Source organism: Vicugna pacos, chromosome 6, assembly GCF_048564905.1.
Source record: "Vicugna pacos chromosome 6, VicPac4, whole genome shotgun sequence".
NCBI lineage: Eukaryota > Metazoa > Chordata > Mammalia > Artiodactyla > Camelidae > Vicugna > Vicugna pacos.
The window spans coordinates 94,368,619-94,390,355 of record NC_132992.1 but is presented as its reverse complement, the minus strand read 5'-3'; the positions used below and the strand labels follow the sequence as shown (position 1 = coordinate 94,390,355).

The 21,737-nt window shown below is 65.3% G+C and overlaps 1 protein-coding gene and 1 long non-coding RNA gene across 4 annotated transcripts in view; one reads left to right on the top strand and one right to left on the bottom strand.

Annotated features, from left to right (window-relative positions):
* The first annotated feature begins 822 nt into the window (after positions 1-822).
* On the top strand, positions 823-3,880 carry LOC140697025 (uncharacterized). Of its 2 annotated transcripts, none has more exons than XR_012073856.1 (4): positions 823-902; positions 2,235-2,477; positions 2,691-3,142; positions 3,781-3,880. It is a non-coding gene; the product is annotated as an uncharacterized lncRNA (long non-coding RNA). The 2 variants fall into 2 exon arrangements; XR_012073855.1 differs by having other exon boundaries at positions 3,663-3,880.
* Positions 3,828-21,737, bottom strand: part of KIF26A (kinesin family member 26A) — a 40,023-nt gene continuing 22,113 nt past the window's right edge. The window contains exons 5-16 of one of the 2 annotated variants that reach the window (XM_072963839.1): positions 16,897-17,086; positions 12,779-12,991; positions 12,048-12,141; positions 11,499-11,761; positions 11,177-11,360; positions 10,903-11,065; positions 10,419-10,581; positions 6,932-9,737; positions 5,861-6,060; positions 5,717-5,737; positions 5,241-5,391; positions 3,828-5,035 (exon numbers count right to left, since the gene is read on the bottom strand). In XM_072963839.1, coding sequence (XP_072819940.1) covers positions 4,854-5,035; positions 5,241-5,391; positions 5,717-5,737; positions 5,861-6,060; positions 6,932-9,737; positions 10,419-10,581; positions 10,903-11,065; positions 11,177-11,360; positions 11,499-11,761; positions 12,048-12,141; positions 12,779-12,991; positions 16,897-17,086 — 4,630 coding nt within the window. In that variant the 3' untranslated portion in view covers positions 3,828-4,853. Of the gene's footprint in view, positions 5,036-5,240; positions 5,392-5,716; positions 6,061-6,931; positions 9,738-10,418; positions 10,582-10,902; positions 11,066-11,176; positions 11,361-11,498; positions 11,762-12,047; positions 12,142-12,778; positions 12,992-16,896; positions 17,087-21,737 lie in introns of both variants that reach the window. The other variant, XM_072963838.1, reaches the window with a different exon arrangement.

Below are 21,737 nucleotides of genomic sequence, written 5' to 3'. Positions count from 1 at the left end.
GGGAAATATTCCCGGGCCCAGGGCCTTAGTGTCCCCAGCCGCAACGTGGTTCCGGGGCTGGGGGTCCCAGAAGGACTTCCAGGGCCATCCAGCCCTGAGTTCTGAGTGTAGAGTGGCCTCTCCAAGCTCTTGGCTAATCCCTTCCCCAAGTCCACCCCCACCCCACCCCCGACACTGCAGGCCTAACCCACAGGAAGCCCAGCTTCTTGGCCAGCCCAGGGAATTTCTTCCCGGCCCCCTCCCAGCCTCCTGGGTTTCCTGTGTGGAAACGGGGCCTGGATTCCGCCTTGGTAAACACAATATCGGGGGGAGAAATCACCCTTCCAGCTTCCTGTTTGCTGGGAGCAGGCTCCAGGGCCAAGCCCCAGCCCCTGGGGTCTCCCAGTCTTACTGTCGGGGCACATGGCCGGGCCTCTGCCCTTGAGACAAACATTGCCCCCCCAGGGCTGAGGGAGAGCCCCTGAGGGCCTCGAGCTCCCCAGGACCTGTGGCCAGAGGCCCCAGGGGAGTGCCGTGGACCCCAAGACAGGTCGTGCACCAAGAGGCGGGCCAGCGACGGGACCAACGCCCCACCACAAACTGGCGTGGACAGAGGGAAGCCAAGGCGCCCCTGCCCTCTGCTGCCCCCACCCCCAACCTCAGGAGATCGCCAGGGGCCCTGAGGGGCAGCTGGGCAAGCCAGTCGCTGAGAGGTGGCCCTTTGCTGCTTATACAGGGCCCATCACCTTAGGCTCCCCTGACTGCAGGGCTCGGGCCCCAGGGGGGCCCCACGGAGGCTGCTGCTGTGACCTCACTCCTGTTCCCAGGGGGACATAGGTCAGGAGGGGACAGGGCCCCACGGCTGGCTTCACAGGGGCCAGAGCCCAGGAAACAGATGGCCCCGTGGGCAGAGAGGGCCTGAGGTAAGCAAAAAGCTCCAGAAGGCCTCAGGCTGGTGGCCAGCTCACACATCTCCACGGCCACCATCCCCAGAACCACTGCTGCCACCATTGTGACCCCACCCTGTCAACCTGCATTGCTGGGGAGGCTCAGAGGCGGCTCAGAGCGGGCTCAGAGGGCTGACCGCTCATTCTCAAAGCTCCAGGCTGTTTCTCTGGTGCCTGCAGCCCTGGGTGGGGGTCCTCATGCCCTTTGTCCAGATACAGCCCAGGAAGGCAGAGGCCGGGCTCTCCTGGGGGCTGCAGGCCCCGCCAAGCGCTCACAGTGAGGTGGGCTCAGTTCTTGCACCGCCCACCTGCCCACCTACCCTGGCTCCCACCGTTCCCAGCCACTCACTGGGCCCGCTAAGCCCCTTGCCCCTGGCCACCCAGCCCAGCCTGACCCCCACCAGGCCCCACCTCCCCATGTGGCCTCCAGGCGCCCAGGGCTGGGGCGGGCAGGGCTGGAGGAGCAGGCCTGGACTCGCAGGGTGAGTCAGGCGGGCACCTCGCCCCGGGGAGCTGGCTGGCCAGACGCCAGGCCAGCCTCAGAGGCCGTGAGAGACACCGCTTGGGTGGACTGACGCCCTTGTCCCCGCACGGCCCAAGCAGGCACCCTGCCCCGCCTGCTGGCTCCTGGGTGAGGGGGACGTCACTCCCATCCCATCTTGACTAATCCTGGCCCTCCACCAGCAGCACCCCTCTCCCTGCCCCTCCTCCAAAGAGAAGGGACACCAGAGCCGGGGCCTGAGCAGCCCCCGCCCATTCTGGGTCTCAGCTTCCCCAGATGTTCAAGGAGAAGGATGCCCAGACCCCTGGCCGGCAGTGTTACAGGGGCTGCCGGGGCTGTGCTCCAGGAGCTGGGGCCAGGTGGCAGCTGCTTTCCCATCCATAAAATGGGCGCCCTTGTCCTCACCGCTGCTCCCCGCCTGGGTTCCCAGCCTGTAATGACAGGGCTGAGGGCTTTGATGGCCCAGATGAAAGGCCACCCAGGCTCCCGGGCTGGCCCCAGGACAAGCGGATCCCATCGCTAAGAGCAGGAGCCGCCCTCCCGAGCCTCCTCTGGGCTGTGGGAAGCGGGTTCCACTGGCCCCAAAGGCCAGCAGCCCGGCCTGGGCCTGTTGCACAGAGGCCCCCAGCCCGGACGAGCGCTGAGGTGTCGGGGGCAGCAAGGAGCGAGGGCGGGAGGGGGCTCCCTGGGCGAGGAACAGGCTCTGGGCCCCTCAGCGGTCAAGGGCTGGGGAGGGAGCAGGGGATTCTATGCGAAAGGAAGGAGCCCACCCAGCGTGCCCCATGCACTGCCCATCCCCCACACAGCCCAGGTGCGGAGGTGCCGGGCATGCTGGGAGCAAGAGCACAGCCCTCACCATGGACCCCAGGCTCAGAGGCCAGCCCTGGACCCTGAGGATGGAGCCCTGACCCAACCAGACCCCAGCACTGCCCTGGTCCTCAGGACAGAGGGTCCCCTGGGCCGGGCCAGTGCCTACACAGCACGGTCAGACCCCAGATCACGGGAGCTACAGCCAGGGGAGCTTCTCGTCCCCTTCCCTCGGATCTCAGGTCCTGAAAGGGTCCATCTCCCCACCCCCACCGAGCCCCACCACACTTGCCCTTGCCGCCTAGGATTTCCCAAATTCAAGGACAGAGAGTCAGGCTGGGTGGCATCTGGCGGGGTTCCTGCTGAGATCCAGATCTGGCCTCAGAACAGAAAGGGAGAGCCCCAGGGCAGGGTGGGGGTTCCAGGCTCCAGCTGACATGTGCCCGTAATCCCAGGGGGCCCAAAGGCCGTCCATCGACAGCAAAGGGCACGGAGGCAGCCTGGGGCAGAGGCCTCAGTGAGGGCCACCCTGTGGCCGGACCTCAGAGGGCCACAACAGGCACACAAAGGACCAGGCCTGTTCTAGTTCAAGGAGGCCCAGGGAAGCATTCTGCAAGCTGTTAAATGCTCAGTCTTGGACCTGCTCAGCCCGGCTGGGACCCTCCTGAAGGAGCAGCCTCTTCCATCCCCTCCTTCCAGCCTGTAGCAAGCACCCCCAAGCTCCCCCTGGGGCCCGGCCCTGCACCTGATGAAGGGTGCAGCGGTGACTCAGCCCCCACCCCGCCCCTGAGGGGCCCTTCGAGGCTGGGAGACCGGCAGAGACCACACAGGGTGTGCCAAGCCAGATGGAGGCAGCCCAAGGCAGCAAGGCCACCAACGAGGGGCCCCCACAATCACCACCTGGAGGGTGAGTCCCAGGCATAGGGGCCACGAGAGGTGGCTGGGAGGGGCCTTGCAGCGCCGGAGCCTGGGGTGAGGGGCACCCAGACAGGGTGGAGGGAGCAGCCAGGCAACACCCAGGGCCGTCAGGTCAGGTGCCCTGAGCCAGCAGAAAGGTGCAGAGTAGGGAGGGTGGCTGTGCTGGGTGGGGATTCCTGCGGGCTCAGGGGTCCTGAACCTTGATGTGTCCTGGAGTGTCTGCTCCTCTGTCTCCGGGAAAGGCAGGTGGGGACAGAGGAAGGAGGCTGGGGGTACCCCAAGGGATCACCGTCACCGCTGCCCTGATCTCCCAGCTAACACAACCCCCGGGAAGGAGGCCAGGAGCTCACCAGAAAACACTTTCCCACCAGCCCCACCCCCGCCCCTGGCTCCCTGCCTCAGCCCCCAGCCCCAGAGAGCTGGGTGACTCAAGACAGTGGCTCGAGACGGGAGACAGAAGATGGGGTTTTGAGTCCCAGTTCTCGAAGTCAGTCTTCTCTCGTCTGCAGGACCGGTCCCTGTAGGGGCTGCTGTAGGGTTTGTGGGCAGAAGGGTCCCCTGTTCTCCCCGAAGCCCTCGGACCCCGTGAACACGTCCCTCCCACGTTTTGCATCCCTCTGGCCCCAGGACCCTCGGAGGACAGCATGTCCAGTGAATCCAAGAGCCATGTGAACAACAGGTGCATCTTTTATTCACAAATAAAAGCTGTGGCAAGAGATTATCTACACATTTGTACAAAGGCTTGGACGACCCTAGAAAATGCACAACAGTCAGAAAACAGAGCTCGCCCCTGGTCTTCATTTGGCAAGAAGTGCCTTCCGGGGACCCCCACCCTGCCCAGGCGCACCCTAGAAAGAGCCCGGCCTGAGCGACACCTTCCATAGAAAACCATAAAAACATAGATCATTTGTCTTCAAATTCCCACTGCAAATACCGCATTTATAGGCAAAATGATATAAAAATATGAACCTAACAGAATGTTTACAAAACCCTCATTCCCTCATCTTCTATTTGTTTTGTTTTTTGCTTGTGGTTTTGGTAAGAATTCCTGCCGTGGAAGAAGGCGCCACGTGCCTTCGACTCAGCCCTTGGGCACTGCCCTCCCGGTCTTGGGTGAGGGAGGGTCGGCCACCTCTGCCGGAAGACCCCACTGGCTCGATCTGTGGAGAGAACTACACGCGGCCCCAGGGCCCAGAGACCCCTAAGACAGGCCCTGCCGAGAGGAAACACTGTAAAGGAAAAGTGATCCTGAGCCCTAAGACAGGCCCGGTGAGCCCAGGGCTGTTCTGCTACACGAAACTGCTTGGCTGCTAAAAGAAAGGCAAGATCAGCTCAAACAGCTGACTCCACCGCCCCCAGAGCCACGGCCCCACCCAGGCCGCAGCCCAGCACACACCGTCTGCTGGTGTCTCGAGTCCTCAGCACCAAATGCAATAAGGAAAGAAGTCCAGTCCAAGGTTAAAGGCACTTGCGTTGCTGTCTGGGAGGCGACAGTCCTCCCGTCTCCTGCACGCTCGCTCTTCCGTCTGGGCCGCTTGGCCGGCCCCTCGCCGCCCCACGCTCCATCGCGCCCAAGACCCCCAGTCCTGCACCAGACCCTCTGCATCCTCGTCCCTCCAACCCCCGCCACATTCTCACTCCATCCCACGTCCTGTCCTCGAGCCCCTGACGTCCCCTCCCCCGTGTCTCGGTGCCCAGCCTCAGACGTCCACCTCCTGTAGCCCTGGGGCGGCAGCCGAGGGGGTGACACTAATGTCAAAGCAGGTGACCATCATGACGTGGGCCTTGCACAGGTTCACACACTGCTCCAGGGCGGCCGTGGTGCGCTCCAGGGCCTCCAGGTATTCAGCCGACTCAGGCTCCAGCTCAGGGTCCACCTCGACTGAGGAAGGACCGCAAACAGCTGGTCAGGGCGGGGCCCCCCAGGGCCAAGAAAATGCTTCTCCCCCTCCCAGCTTCTGGGCCCTTGCCAGGGTAGAGGCAAAGTGGCTGGATTGGGGGCGCAGGGTGGGCAAGGGAGCCAGGGCAGGGCGTGGAGTCTGGGGTCCCACAAGCCTGCACCTTCCCCGGGTGGGTGGGGGACTCACACTGCTCCAGCCAGCGTCCAGGCTCCACCATCAGCCGGCCCTGGGTCTCTGCCAGCTCCTCGCACAGCAGCTCGTGCCTCGCGCGCACCTCCCGCAGCCGCTGCTGCCTGCGCTCGGCCAGCCGCAGCTGCGCACTGATGCCCACCGGGCCCTGGGCGGCAGGGGACAGGCAGGGGTGGGCTTGGGCACGGAGGACAGCTTGCCACCAGGGGCTCCCAGCACCCTTGCCCCCAGCCTCCACCATGAGCCTCCCTCCATCCTCCGGGCCTGGACAGGCACGCCCGGGAGCCTCAAAGGTGGGCCAGGATAGGACCTGGGCCCCCACGGGTGAGAGGGCACCATGGTGGGAACGTCCCCACCAGGCACAACTCAGGGGACAACAGCGGTGGCCTCAGGACCCAAGAGCCATCCACTCTCTGCCCAAGGCACCATCGGGAGACACCATAGGCTCAGGGCCAAGAAGGGCCAATTCCTACCTTCTCGGGGTCCTGGGAGGGCTGTGGACAAGAGGGGAAGGTGCAGTCAGCAGGCTGCCCGGCCACAGCCCTGGATCCACCCTGCCCTTCAGGGCCTCCCATCACCAGACAGCTCCAGTCCCCCAGCCGGCTGCCGGCCCTGACCTCGGCCGGGTCCTCCCTGGGGGGAGGACGGTGCCGCTGCAGGCGCTCCACGTCATCGATCTCGTACACCTTGATCTCGAAGGGTTCCTTCAGCGAGCCGGGCGGGGGCAGGTCCACCCACTGCCCAGGGAGGCTGGGCTTGCGGCCCAGGGCCGCGGCATCGGGCAGCGGGGCCGGGATCAGCCGTCGCCGCTGCAGACCTGGAACAGAGAGCCGGGCGCCGAGTGAGCAGAAGCTGCACCCCAACCCCAGGTCCTACTCCCCGGCCAGGAGCCGCAATCGGAGCCAGGCCAGGGAGACAGCACAGGGGCCCAACTCAGAAGTGCTCAGCCTGGCGCTGGCTGGGAGCCCTGGCCACCTGTGCCCCGTGGAGCAGACAGCAGACTCGTCCCCTAGTCCCTGAGCCAGCCACCTCTTGCCTGCAGAGCCACACCAGCCTCCCCGAACACTAGCAGCCTCACAGTCAGCCCTCCAACACCCTAGCTCGTCACACTGTGTCCTAACTCACCACCGTCCCCTGTTCCCACTGCACCCAAGACAGACCCCTGAGCCAGGCCCACACTGGCACCCCCGCCCACACCTCCCGAGGTCCCCCTCCCTGCTCCTCAGGTGGGCCTCCAGCTTTCCCACCCCAGCCTTGATCCCAGGGTGCACCTGCCCCTCCTACACATCAGCCCGTGACCTAATCCCCCCAACCACACAGCATGAGAAACAGGCCCACCCTACCCAGGTCCCCAGAGACAAGGGTCCCGGGCATGGCGGCGGGAGCAGCCCTGCAGGGGGCTTCCAGGCAGCTGGGCACTAGGCCGGGAGGGCAGCGGGTTTGGTGCCCCCACACCAAGTCCCCTCCTGTGCGGACTCGTCCCTGCCAGCCTTCTCTAACGGGGATGGAGACCAGCCTCTGGGGCAGTGTGTTTATAAACTGTAGAGGGCTGCGCACACCTGCACACTGAAAAGCCCAGGCCCGTTTGTGAACCTGTCAAGGGCTGCGTGCATCTGGGGTCCGTGAAGGTCATGCCCAGCTGTGCAGGGTCCCCAGTTCTGGGAGCAGCAGGGGTGCGCCCCACCCACCTGTGGCCCTCTTCTTGGGGGACTTGAGGCTGCGGGCGCGGGCGCCCGGGGAGGCAGCCCCACTATCACTCATGGAGTCAGGGGCGGAGGAGGCGCTGCCGGTGGCCTCGCTGTCGCGCATCATGCTCTCGTAGCCGCTGCTGCCGCCGCTGTGGCAGAAGAGGGCAGTGCGGCCCATGGCGGGAGGGAGCTCCCCACTCAGCACGCTGCTGTTGTCACTGCCGTGGCCGCTGCTGTAGCGCTGGGGCCGCCGCGGGGCAGTCACCTTGCTGTAAGGAGAGGGCAGAGCCGGGCCCGCGGGCGGCCGCTCCTCGGCCACGTTCACGCCACTGTCGTTGCCGCTGTCCGAGTCGGCCGAGCCCCACGAGGGGCCGCCTCGGCCTCGGGCTCCGCTGGCCGCCAGCTCGTTGACGCGGCTGTGGGCAGCCCGGAGCGCCTGCTTTGTGCCCATGACAGTGCCCCGGCTGGCTCTGGCCCCAGCGCCCGGCACCGCCCGGGGGGTGACCCTGGGACCCATCACAGGGCCACCAGAGCTCCTGCCGGCTACAGGGCCCAGCAGCTTCACCGAAGTACCAGGAGCCCTGGACCCGCCAGCCACTAGGCTGCGGCCCTTGCTTCCACTGGCGGGGGGCTTGGGGACCCCCACGGCCTTGACCGGGCTGCTCCTACAGGCAGAAGCAGGCAAGGGTGTGGGGCTGGTGGGAGGCACACCCAACCTAGGCACAGCCCGGGCTGGCCTCCCGGGGCCTTCCCTGGCCTTGCTGCTGTGCACCAGGCCCTCACACCGCTCCAGAGATCCGTGGGTGGCAGGACGGCTCACCGCCTCTGGCTTGCCAGCCCGGGATTTCAGGCTGGACGTGGCCCTGGGGACGGAGTGGTCAGTCCGGCCGCTGGGCCTGGCCTCCCCCTCCCCTCGGAGGAGGGCGGAAGCCCCAGCCCAAACCAGGCCCCCGGCCTGGGGAAGGGCCACGGCCGGGCCACTCTTGTGCTCCAGGCTGGACTTGCGCACAGGCGGGGCAGGGGGGGCCACCCCGCTAGGCTTCAGACAGAGGCCCCCTTTGGGAGCCACATTCTTCCTGCTGCAGGAGGCAGCCTTCAGGCTGGCCAAGCAGGCCACTGCCTCGACTGGGGCATCCCCAAAGGATGCGGAGGGCGTGGTCACACCCAGCGTAGTGGCCCCCCTCCGCAGCGGTGGGATCTGAGCCACGGCCTCAGGTCTGTGGACTGCTCTGGATAGCTCACAGCCATCCACCACCCTCCGGGCACAAGCTAGCACTGGGGCCGGGCTGGGGGCCCTGCTAGCAGAGGCCAGGTGGAGCAAACCACCTTCGTCTGCCCGGAGCATCCAAGGGTCCTCGAAGAGGCCTCCAGGGCCAGGTGGGCCTGGGGCCAGGCGAGGACAGCCCACACGATCGGCCACTGAGGTAGTTCTCGGTTTCCGGGGAAGGCTGGAGTGGATAGTTTGTGCTAGGGCTGCCCCCCGGGGAGACACAGGCTGGGGCTCCTGGCCAGGTCGGGTGGGAGCTGCTGCCGCCTGCTCCCCGGGAGGAGGACTCAGGGCAGGGGCCGGGCTGCCCGGGCAGCGGTGCTCTGCAAGCTGGAAGCTGCTGTCCTCCAGGGAGTCCTCCAGGAGCAGGGGGCCAAGAGCCTCAGGCCCTGCTGACGAGTCAGGGCTGCAGAGGTCTGGGCTGGCCCGCAAGGGAGGGTGTGGCGCCAGGCCCAGGCTGTCGGCCGTGCAGACGTCGGCCGTGCTGTCCGGGGACCCGCCGGGGGCCTGGGAGGTTTGGGCGTCGAACTCGTCATTCATGCTGCTGATGATGCTGACCGGCCGTGAGCCCGAGGCCAGGGCCCGCAGGGAGCAGTCACTGCCAAAGCTGGCCAGGCTGGCAGGACGCCCGGGGCCAGCAAGGCCCCCCAGGCTCAGCTCCTCCACCAGTGTGAACACCAGCTCGTCCTCGCCGTTGAGCTCCACGGGCTGCTGCAGGGTCACCGTGGTGGTCAGCAGGCCCCGCTCCAGGCGGTGGCCGCGTGCTGGTGAGCAGGGGCAGCCCACCTGCCCACTCATGCCCACGGGGGGCGTCCGTACCACAGCCTCGGCTCCCCCGGGGTCCTCCAGGGCTCTGCCAGCTTCTGGCTGCCGAGGTGGGGGTGGGGCCGGGCTGGGGAGCGGCCTCCACCCCCCAGCCCCTGTGGCCTTGTCCGACGCAGGCAGCTCAGGCCTGGTGCTGTCCTCCCTCTGGTCCCCACCAGCCCTGGAGGGTTCTGGGCCACCCCGGCGGGCGTCTGAGCCAGGGCTGCTGCGGGGTGTGCTGGCAGCCAGCAGAGAGCCCACCGCCTTCCTGGGGGCCACAGCCTCAGGCGGCGAGGGCTTCCTGCTGCCGTGGGCCAGGCTGGCCTGGGCCCCGTCGACTCTGCCCGGGGCTCCCGATGGGCCCTCACTGCCGTCGATGCGGCCCAGCAGCCCCTGCAGCTCTGCGAAGGTGCTGCAGCGGAAGTGGTCGGCGTCTGGCGGGCCTTCGGAGGGCCGGTGGTGGCTCAGGGCCGGGATGATGGGCACAAAGTCAGGCGGGCCCTCGTTGTCAGTGAGCTCGCGGTCCGACAGCGCGGTCCCACCAGGCCCCACGTAGATGACTGTGTCGCAGGACTGGTCGCTGCTGGATGAATAGTCGGGGTCGCCGGGCGAGCTAGGGGCCAGGTGGTCAGGGTCTGGGGCCACTGAGCGGGGGTGGAAAGGTCGCAGGTGCGGCGGCCGGCGGGCTCGGCCTTCCTCACAGGAGCTGTCCCCACCCGAGGAGCTGGATGTGCACTGGGGACAGAGGAGGCCCACCTGAGCAGCCGGCTCTGCCCGGCCCGTCTTCCCCTGCGCCACCAGCCACAGACACCACATCCCAGTGAAGGAAATGACAGCGGCCACCCCCAGCACGCCCCACCACACACGGGAACAGCATGAAAGGTCTAAGGCGCTGAACACAGCCTGCTCTCAGCAACCAAGGAAGCAGCAAGCTGCCTCGCAGGGAGGGGAAAACGCTCACCCGCGGCGTATGGCGCATATAAGCACAAATCCAGGATTCAGACCCAGGGCTGCTGGACCCCTTAAGTCCACTCTCCAGCCCCACTGAGGGCTGCCCCAGGCGTGCCTTGCTGGACCAGGCCTGGGAGGTGTACAGGCCACGGGGGTCCCACCAGGCGGCCCTGACCACGTGCCCACCCCAGGCCAGGCAGACAGAGACCAGGCATTCACAACCCCCAGTATGAGCAGGTCCAGCTCTGCTCAGGGCATCCAGGCGACCTTGGTCACAGCCCCTCCACCTCCTCCAGGCAGGGCCACAACGGTGCAGCCCTGACACCCCAGGGCACTCAGGAAGTCTGACCAGGGCTGGGTACCTGGCATCCCCACCTTTGAGCAGGGCCTGAGGAAGCCGCCTGGAGGGCCCTCCAGGCAGGGAAGAGGCAGGAACTAACCTTGGGAGAGGAAGGTGGAACTAACCTTGACCTTCTTCCTGCGCAGGCGGTGGATGCGGGCTGCCAGCTGCACGGTGCTGAGTGTCTCCGCATGGCTGGCCGGCGCATCAGAGACATGGGCGATCATGGTAGTGCGGCAGCTGGGGGTGGCCAGGGACTCCCGCAGCAGCGTGGTGAGCCTGTGCTCCCTGGGGGCCAGCGGGGCAGGGGGTCAGGGTGGGAGGCTGGGCGAGGGGCTGCTGCAAGGCTGGAGGGAGGCAGGCAGGCCCCTTGCTGGACCAAGGCTGTGCTGGAGCCCTGGGGTCAGGTCTGGTACCCACATCTTTCCCCAGCCCCCTGGACGCTGGAACCACCCCACCTCCACCAGCAAGGACGGCAAGCCCCTTCGGGTGATGGAGGAACAAAGATTCAAGGGCTCGGGGGGCCACAGACACATTGGGCCCCCCTGACCTGCCCTGAGCTGGTTCCCCGGGCTCTGGTCAGGGCCCACCCATGGGCCCACCACTCACCTGTAGGGCACATGCTTGGCTCCACTGACCAGCGCCAAGATGACACTGCCCAAGGCTGACAAGGACAGACACAGGGGTCCCCCAGGGGCCTCTCCAGCCCTACCAGGCACCCCCTCACAGCTGCCCAGGTCGATAAGGTGCAGGCGACTGCGGCCTCCAGACACTGAAACCACAGGGCAGGAGGGTGAAGGCTGGGCCCTGGGCCCCGGGCCCCGGACTCAGGACCCTGCCGCAGCCCAGCCCAGCCCTGGCTGTACGCACGCCCGACACCTACTTCCCCCCTTGCCGCACTTCTCCACGCGGTACTGGTAGACGTGCAGTGTGAAGAGCATGTGGGAGCCACACCCGGCGTCCTCGCTGCCACCTGCCCGGCTGGGGCTGCGGGCGGCCAGTGCGGCATCCAGGTAGAAGGCCGCCTTCTCAGCTGTGGGTGCTCTCAGCTCGCTCTGGTTCTGGAGCTGCAGGCGGACAGAGGGGACGATGCCTGAGTGGCTCAGGGCCGAGCCACAGGCCCCTGCCCTCCTCCCCAAGGCCACCCCTGCAGCCCCCAGCTCGCCAGCCCTGCCCGCCGTGTGGTGGCCGTGGTGACAGCGTACCTGCGCCCCGCAGACAGGGTCCTCCCGCAGGTACACACCCGGAGACTGGGCATCCTGGAGGCTGCCGGAGGCCACCTCGGCCAGCAGGTCCCGCAGGCTCTGGTCTCGGCCGCACACCTCCACGGCCGAGACGCGGACCGAGAAGCGGGTGCCCGTCCTCTCTTTGCGCTCGTCGATGAGCCGGAAGAGCCAGGAGATGGCACAGGGCATGACGCCCAGGCTCTGGGGTGAGCTGTCCTTCCCAATCATGGTGTAGGACTTGCCTGGGGGCCACGTGGGGTGACGGGCTCAGCATGACCTGCCCAGCCAGACCTGGCAGCTGCTTCCCTGGCCCTGCCCAGCCCTCAGGGCCAACCTGGAACCACTGAGACCCCAGGACCCTTCTCTGGTCCGCTCTGCCACCCACTGTGTTCTAGGTCCACAGGGTCTCGGCTTCCTCTCCACGAGCCCCCCGCCTCAGGTGCCCACCCACCACCCATATGGGACGTGCCTACACCCCCTGCCCCACCTGGAAATGGCACCTGGTGACTGCAGAGAGGAAGCACTTACCAAGGCTTGTGTGGCCAAAGGAGAAAACGCAGCCATCTGCTCCCCCGACCACAGATTGGAGCACGTCGGCCACTGTCCCCGAGCAGACCTCGGCCTAGGGGGGCCCAGAGTCAGGCAGGCGCCAGGGCCAAGAGGCCACCGCCGGGCCACCCACCACGGCTGTCTCATCACACGCAGAGTCAGAGAGTATGTCCACAAGGCAGCCCGGAGGGCACGCAGGACCAAAACTACAGAGATCTCCACGTGTAACAAACGCACGGACAGGACACACACACAGCATGAGCCGGCCGCACAGGGCTGACAGGCACACGCAGCGCCCGGGCGCACACAGACATGCACACACACAGGTCACACTGCCACCCCAGGCACAGACCCTGCCGCACATGGGGTCACTGTACACACAGGATGCCGGGGGGAGCATCCTGGGTGAAACCGCCACCCCTCAGAAAGCTTCTGCAGAGGGTAGGCTCTGAAAACCGGGCGCTTCCCTGGAAAGTCGGCCTGAGAACCAGGCCAGGGACTGAGTGGAGACACCCCAAGGGCAAAGGAGGCTAGCGAGGAGGGAAACACAGCAGGCCTGCCGGCCTCTGCTCCCAAGCCTCCTGTACCCGGGCCTCCTCTCAGAATCTCCGTCCCCCAGCCTGGCCCAAGAAGGGATGCAGGTCTGCCCCTCATCCCACCGTCCGGAGCCGGGAGCCCAGCCCCCGGCCCAAGGACACCACCGCCCTCACCTGCTCCGAGTCCTGGGGGAAGACGGCGTCAAAGGCAAACATCTTGGGAACGGAAGCCGAGCAGGCGCGTCGGGGGCCCGAGCTGCCCGGGGCCCCCACGGCAGGGTCATAGAGGGTCACCTGCTTCTTCCGAGGGTCCACCTTCAGGAAGGATGTGGACTCTGCCGAGCGCTGGGCCCCCTGTGCCGGCCAGATCCGCAGCATGACCTTCACCTGGGGAGGCAGGCAGAGCGCACATCTGAGCAGCCGCTAATTACAGGGCAGGAGGAGCCCGCGCGAGCTGGGACAGCGGGCCAGGCCTCAACACGGGATCGCCACCGCAGGAATGCGGGCACCCGCGCCCCAGCTCCAGGCCAGTGCTCATCCCACATGAGGCCAGTGGGAGGAGAGACCGGCCAGGCGCTGAGCACGTCAGCACAGAACGGGGGGCATGGGAAGGGGGCAAAACAGGGGAGCAGACCCCAGATGCCCCAGTGGGCAGAGGGACCCCATCGGCCCTCTCGCTGACTCATGAAGAGCCAGCACCGAGGGAGCTGAACCCAAAGACTCAGAGCCTTTGAGAGCAGAGTCACCCCACACAGACATACCCCAGTTCCCGGGTGGAGCAGCCATCACTGTGACCCCCCACCCCCTGGCTCGAGGAGGGAGGATGTGTGCCCAAGAGAGGTCACCTGTCTTGCCCACGTCACAAAGCCTGCACGCGGGTCTCCTGGAATCCCAAACCCCAAATGTGGGGTTGGAGGAGGGAGAAAAGGAGAGACGGGGCATCAGGGCCCCACCCACCCAGAAAGGAAGGCTTGCGCTCTGTCCCTCCCAGCAGGTCCGCCTCTCAGGGCCCCACACCTGCTCCTCTGAGGGTGCCTCCTCCACCCCCGATGAAGGAAAGGGGCTGCCTCAGAGCCAGGGCCTCCCTGCAACCCCCCAGCTCCCGACCACGGACAGCCAGGCTCAGCACATGATAAGGTGGGCAGGCAGAGGGATGCGTTCCCTCTCCCCCCAGCCCCACCATATCTCTATCCACCCTCATCTCCTCCAGGAAGCCCCTCCCTCCCAGCTCCCAGCCCTAAGCCAGAGGGCTTCAGGGCCCTGAGAGCACCTGGGGAGATGGTGGGGAGACCGAGGCCAGGATGTGGGGTCAAGGCAGAGGAGGGAGGGGGCAGGGCCAAATGGGGCTCATCCGAGCTCAGGGGCCAGCAGGTGACCATGCAGCCTCAGCTCCTATGTGTCCTCAAAACACAAGGACAGACAGAAGACCTGCCCGGACCCCCACTCACATTCTTGCCCAGCTCCCTGGGGCTAGACCACCAACCCTGATGCCCTCAAGGGAACAGAAGGCTCAGTGGGGAGGGGAGCGAGGAACCGAGACACAAGAGCCCCGTGCAAGCTGCACTACCAGCACCCCAAAACCTGCATGGAGAACGAACACTCTGTGCATCCTGTGGACGGCCAAGGGGCCGAGTTCTGCCTCGGGTGAGCCACCGTGAGTGAGCACCCCTCCTGGGAGAAGGCGCCAGACTCCAGTTTCTGCAGGAAGACACCACGCTCCACTCTCCGGCGACATCTCCGATTTCTCCACCACAGTGCAAATCAAGTTACCAGGCTCATCTCAGAGCCAATATTTTTCACGGATTTAATTGTAAGTGACAGATACATAGCGCCGGCAAAATTGGTTTACCGTGGGTAGTTCGCACGAGGCGCCATACTCCCCTTCAGCATGTGGCAAACTGACGCGCAAAATCGCTCCTAGTAAGGAGCGCACGGTCCTCCGGGGAGACTCGCAAAGAAACACTTTTCTGTTGAGCTCCCCCGAACCTGGGCTCCATTAGGCAAGAATCGATTCTTTCATTCCCCGACAACATGAACAAAACTATTTCACTTCCAAACGCGGCTGCCAAGCAGACAAAAACGTGCACTTCTCAGTAATTTTTAGCCTTTTTTTTTCCAGCGTGAACTCCTGGCCACTTCAGGAGCCAAATGGGTTCTGCAGATTGGAGAGCGTTCCTCGCAGGGAGAAGCCTCGAGAAGCCACTCTTGCCACCCGCTCTGCTGATGGCTGCGGGACTGGGGACCCACCGCCCAAGGGAGGGGACCTGCGCCGGCCCCACGCTGCGCTGCCCGCCCTAGCTAAACGCCCGAGTCATTGTCTGTGAGAATCCTTCCATTACCGCGGGGAAATGACGGGGTTTTGCGCTACTCGAGCACGTCTCAATGTTCTGATACTGCAAAGCCCCACTGCATAGCTTTCCAGGGAGGGGAAAAAAGAAAAAACACATTTTGCATAAAAGGGGGGCTTCCACTCCTAGGAGGTGGCCCCGGCTGGAGAGGGGGGAGGGGCTGCGAGGGGGCAGCCTTCTTCAATACCACAGGATGATGAATTACCTTAAGTGGCACATTAATGTCAGGAATTGAGGGTAATCTAACTTCTTTTCTCTGACAATATTAAATGCCTTTCAGGAGGCATTTCTGACTGTGTTATTCGTGCAGATAACACACAGGGAGCTGGGGAGGGGGCCCTGGGGTGGGCAGTGAGAGGATGGGTGGCCACATGCTCCTTGCCTGGGAAGGGTGGGGGCGTCGGGGCGGTGGGGGACCAGGGCAGAGGGGGTGGTCTGCCACTGAGAGCGGGAGGAGCCCCCACCCTGGAATGCTTGGGCCTGGTCCCAGGGGGAGGTGGTGGAGGCCTACTGGGGCCCCAAGTCACGTAGCAGCTGCAAGAAAGCAGGGGCCTGTGCTGGAAGGGTCCTTAACCCTCAGCCTCCCACCCCCGACCCAACCCAGACGCTTAGAGCCCCTCTCCCACAGCCAGTTCGCTGGCCCCAGTTTGCAGGTTCCTCCCTCCGGCCCCTGCACTCCCACACCCACATCCCAGGCAGGGCCCAGATTCCCCATTGCAGCAAGTTCCCAGGGGACCCTGATGCCATTCAGTTTGTCTGGGGCCACAAGGGTCTCTGTCTCAGGGCCTGGGAGCCCAGGAGGCCCCTTGTAGGGGTAACAGGGGTAGGGAAGGCTTCTTGGAACAGGGAAGCCTGGCCGAGTCACAAAAGTCCAGCAGGCCCCACTGTGAGGAGAGAGAAGTCCCAGACAGAGGGGCTGCCCTTCGGGGGCTGTGCATAGAGGACAGAGCTCAAGCCCAGGCAGGGTACCCTCTGCAAATGCATCAGCCCCTCTCCAGACTAGGAGCAGAAGCCCCCTGGAGGGTATCCTAGGTGGCAGGACAGACTGAACCCAGGGGAACATGGAACCCACCCCACCACTCTGCGGGGGGTGAGCCTCTGGGCGCTGGAGAGGCCGGGCCCAACGCACGGGTGGGCAGCCAGGTCAGGGACCACTCTAAACCCTGCCACTCTCTGGGAGGCACCTGGGAGGGGCCAGTGGCTGGCAGAGTGGACAGAAGATCAGGGAAAAGCACTCAGGTGCACACTTAGGTTCGGGGCCCAATCCTCACCCCAGAGCCATGCGGCCCTGGCGACAGGCCAGCCCCTTGGTGCCTCAGTCTCCTCGCCCTCAATGGGCACAGAGCCCCCTCACCAATGTGCTCACACAGATCCGCACACACAGGACCCTAACCCAGGTTTGGGGCGCAGTTACAAGCAACTCAGACGGGGCCAGCACGGAAATCTCGTCTCAGCACAAGGCCACAGGAGTCAGGGGCCGGCCAGCCTGTTCCCTGACTGGGCCTCAGTTTCCCCACCTGAACCCTGTGGCAGTCTAATTCACTGATCACACGCCCCCCTCTGACTGTGTCAGGCCGTGGCTGGGGTCTGCCCAGAACTGAAGGGCCCAGGGGTCCCACCCATGCCCTCAGCCCCACCCTCCAACAGAGACCAGGCAAAGGGGCTCCTGCAGTCAGATCCCGACCCTTAGTCCCCAGGAGTCCTGGCTGACCCGATCCACACTGAGACCAGCACATGTGCCTGGGACCCCCACCCATGTCTCCACCACAGTCTCCCAGGCTCCCTGCCACCCGTGGAGCCGTTAGGTAGGCCTGGGCTTCAGTCACCCCACCCGGACCTGGGGGAAGGAAGCAGGGCCCCTCCATCTCTCGATCGCCCTCCCTGCACCCGCTCAGACACCCTCAGCCTCATCCCAGGGTCGCCCCAAGTCAGGGTAGGGCCTACCTTTCCGGTGCTGCTGGAGTTGTCCTTGGTCTTCGAGGCGGCCCTGAGCAGGCAGGGGGGCACGGGGGGCGGCCACAGCTGCAGGACCCCGCTGAAGTCCCTGGGGTAGATGGAGGCTCCGCGGGTGGTAGGGGGTGGTGGGGGGTGGGGCTTCTTGCGCTTGGAGGCCAGGCTGAGCTTCTGGGCCGCCCTGGGGAGGGGAGGAGCAGGGGGGCGCACTCAGAGAGGTCCTGCCACCTGCCCTCCCCCAAATGCAGCTGTGCAGTCTGCACTTCACTTCCCGCAGCCAAGTAGGGGCACCCAGGCTGGGGCTGCCACATGCAGGCCAGGCGACAAGGGGCCCAGGCAGACACCAGACCCCAGGGCTATGCCCTTCCCTGCACCCTGCACTGAGGACATCCTCCTCCCACCAATGTCTACCTGCCCCATGTCCCCCACCCAGCAGCCAGGGCAGGACAGCACATTCTGAGGTCTGTCTCTCACAGGCTGTGTGACCCAGGCATGGTGACTTAGTCTCTCTGTGCCTCGGTTTCCTCATCTCTAACATAGGATGACCTGGCCACCAGAGGCCCTCGTGTGCGGCCCTGATGAGCTAATACATTCAAGACACCCAGTGCAGGCCTCCAGCACAGGTGACACTAATAGTTAAGAACACACAGCGGGCCTGGGTCCACACCTGGGCTCTAGCCACTGTGCGCAGACTTCAGCCCCTGCCCGACTTCCCAGTGAAAGGGGCTGGAGTCCAGGACAGGTGTCAGCTCAGAGCTGGAAGCACCTGCCCACCAGCCAGGGTGGCCCCTCCCACCAGTCGTGCGGCGCCCACTCCCCCTTCTCCCAAGCCCCTCAGGCCTATTTTCTCCTCCTCAACAGGACCTCAAGAGAAAGGCCTGCACCCGCCAGGGCCGCGCAGCCCCCTCAGCCCACCTCCCACTTGGCAAGAGCTACCGCCGGCGTTTTGCTTAACTCCTCTCATCTTTAATAGGAGTTGTCTTTTAAGAGACCCCAGGGACGGCTTCCCTCCTAGCGAGGTGTCATCATGGAAAATAAAAGTAATCTATGGTGTGGGGCGGACCCTTAAGGGAGCAGTGGCGGCGGCTGGTGCGTGGCCAGCGGGGCGGGGGGCACAGAGAGGGCACAAGGGTCCCATGAGTGGAACCCACAAGCTGCCCAGACCCCTGGAGCCGGGGACCCTAAGCCAGGATCATGGGTCCCCCGGCCACTAGCAGATGCTACCCTGGTTCCTGCCTGAGCCCACCTGCCTGAGTGGACTTTGTAAACCTGAAACCTCCTTGCTCCCTGGCCCCAGGATCACACAGCAGGCAGGATGGGGCTGACAGCGTCACCCAGCCACAGGGTGAAAGGTTTGGCCCAGGGAGCTCTGCCGCACCAAGTCGCAGCAAGGCCATCTTAGGGGCCTGGGGAGACTCAGGCTGGGGGCCGGGGGAGCTGGGGCCGTTTTATCAGAGCCTCAGCTCCTGGGGCTCCCCCCACCCACCCCACCCCTAGCCTCGGCCTGCTGCCCTGGGTTACATCACAGCTTCCTGCCAACCACCCCCATGGGAAGCAACTACAAGCAGACTTAGAGGACGTCAGAGTCCAGCAGGCAGCCGCAACCCCACTGCCCTGCACTGCCCAGGGCTGGAGCCGCCAGGGAGGGCAGAGCGCCTCGGGGATAACCTGGCGGGGCGGGCTGTGGCGGGCACAACCAGGACAGCTGTGCCTGTGAAAGTGGAGGAGGTCCTGTGGACGCTCCCATTTCTACGTGGTGCAGTGGTGCTGCTCCCAGGACTCAGAGAAGGACAGCACACTGGGCTGCCTCACACCAGCCTGCTCTGCAGAGTGCCGGCCAGGCCCTCAGGGTGACCGGATAGTCAGCAGACAGTCATGGCCGAGGCGTGCCCCACCCCGGGGGGCTCCCTGCTCCTCCCTAGGCTGGGCGGGGCCACCCCGGGAGGTGGAGGCTGGGGGTGAGGGGACCTGAACCACAACCCCCAAGGCTCAAGAGGACTCAGAGGCCAAGAGGACCTGTGGCCAATGGAGAAGGAGTTGGGGGAGGCCAGGGGGACACCAGGCTGCAGAAGCCACAATCAGAGGGTCACACATGCAGCCGCAGACCCTCCCAGGAGCCAGTTTCCAGCACAGTCCTCACCCCATCCTCCCGTCACCCTCAGGGCCCCAGCAGCGGAGTATGGGGAGGTGTCCTTCCCCCCAGACACGCCCAGGTCTAGCCTGGACAGGAGCTAGGACCAGAGCCTCTGAGGTCCCGCCAACCCAGGAGGCTGGAATGTTACTGGCCATGGTCTGACCTAACCCAGGGTGACCCCGCCTCCCTTCCTGGCCCAGGCTCAGCCCCTGTGGGACCCGGAGCTGAGAAGCTGCGCCCGGCCTGCCCAGCCCTCCAGGTCTCTGTGCTCACAGGCCTGCCTCACGGCATGACTCAAAGGCCCCAGGACAGTGCTCTGTCCTTTGATGAAATCCAGGCCCTCCAACACCAGGACCAGCCCATCAGCCACCCACCACTGCAGCTCAGCCCACACCGCCTGCAGGGGCGCTCCGGGCCGGCCCGCCCTGAAGGGCCCGCCCGCCCTGAAGGGCCCAGCCTTCTGGGAGCACAGACCTGGTTTCTGAGCAGTGGGGATGGGGAGGAAGTGACACCGGGCTTCACAGAGGCTCAGAGAACACACAGGCACCACCCTCAGGACCAGACACCCACTGCATTGTTGGGGAGCTGGCGGGGGGGGGGGGTCAAGGCGGGACCTGCAGGGGGAGTGTGGGAGAATCTGAGTGCTCCGGCTCTGAAGGGAAGACTTGAAGAAGCAGGCACTTCACCTGCACACACAGCTCTCCTCACGCTCTGTGAACATCTCCCCTGGGAAGCCCGCCCGATGCCCCCACGCGGGGCTTCCCCAGACCCTGTGCCTCCCGCTACCACAGGAAGCACTCCCTGTCCTGAGACACAGGTTTACAAGGCTGTGCCCCCACCGGGCGGGGGCTCCAGAGGGCAGACGTTTGCCGAGCCCAGGCCCAGGACACAGGGGCACTCAGGAGGAGGCCGTGGGCGAATGAGTGACCGGCTCCCCCACCGGCCGCTCCCTGTCCTCCCAGGGGCCTCTCCCCGGCTCACTGGCCCTGGTCACTGATTCACAGAAACAGAAGGGGAAATATTTGCCATTTTACAAAGAAAGACGGCCTTTTCCAAACAAGATGGTCATTTCACAGGCAGTTGGCCTTGATGGTAAGGCCCTTAATTACCCCGAGGAGACACACAGGCCCGTTTGGATGTGTTGGGGGGTCAGTTACACCAACCCAGGGTTTCCTAACTGGGCGGCGATGAGGCTGGTGGACTGGGCCACAAGCCACGCCCCTATCCCCACCCTGAGGAGCTGTAACCCCCAGGCCCTGAGATCCCCCAGGATCTGCCCATCAGGGTCCAGAAGGCAGGGCTGCTAAGGAGGCCTAGACCCCCAAGGCCAAGGCCCAAGGTCCCAGCAGCCCTGACCCTTGCCCCTTGCCCCTTGCCCCCTGCCATGGCCAGCATTTTCCACATCACCAGGGAACAGGCTATGCGGCTTCCTCGGCCCCACCCTGCCAGGGAGGGCCCCCTCTCCACAGAGCCCCCCTACCCATGTGCCTCTGGGCAGCACCCACTGTGGTTCTGGGCCTCTGCTGGGTGCCTGGCATCAGGGCAGATGGGGGGCAGGGGATCCACAGAGGCTGCAATGCAGCGGGCAGGTGGGGGGTGCCCACGAGTGCAGGGGGTATCCTGGCACCCAAAGGAAACCCCAGCGCTCCCCCGACCCTGTGCCTGCCGAGCAGACCCTCAACATTGCTCCGAGACCATGCAGATTCAGGGGTCCAGGAGGTGACCCCTCCGCAAAGAAAGGCCCAGAAGGGCAGGCAGGAGAGCGAGCTAATGGAGGCATCTGGGGGAGGGGAGAGGGGAGACTGCAGAAACAGGAAGGATGGGGGAGTGGGAGGACGCGGGAAGGGGGAGTCAAGGTCGCCAGAGCCTCCTGAGAAAACGTAATTACAGCAGCGGCCCGGCCTTTCCAGGACTCTGGTAGGGGCTGGCACACTGCTGCCGCTGCCACGCCCTAGCTGCCCACCCAGACCCAGCAAAAGGGCGCGGGGCGCTGGGCCTTACTCCCCTGCTCCACACCCCATGAGCGTTAGCAAGACCTTGGCCACCAAACCACACATGGAATCACTCCCTGCCCGGGCTGCCCCACACAGGGTGAGGAGCCGGGGGGTGCAGAAGGCTCAGGAAGGCCCAGGAAGGCCCGAGGCCGGTGCCAGACCACAGGGAATGCTCGGGGACCAGTGGAGAACCCAGCTTCTAACCTCGTCCTATTCTGCCTCCATCTGGCAAACACCAGACTCCTCCTCAACTCTCAAAGCGCAACTCCGTGTCCCACGGCCCTGAGGACAACACTGTTCTCTGCCCCTTCACAGATTCCACCCCCTTACACCCAGCTAACCAGAAACTTCTGAGGGGCAGGCATGGGCGAGGGACAGCTTTACCCCCGGGTCCCTGGCAAGGGGTGGATCTGGGGACACAGAACATACACTCAGCTCACGCCTGAGACCCTCCCTGCCCCGCACAGGATCCAGCAGCTCCACGTCTCTTGGGGACTCTGGACAAGCCCCTTCCCTCTCTGAGCCATAGCCTCTCCCCACAAAACACAGGAGTGGATGCACAGCTGAGAGCACCCAGATCCCACCCTGGTGGTTAAGGGTGCAACCGCCCCGAAGAGCAGAGGGTCTCGGGCCTAAATCAGGCACGTGCTCGGGACGGTGTTTCCGGCTGGAACACCCATCCCTCGAACGGCCTTTGACCCTTC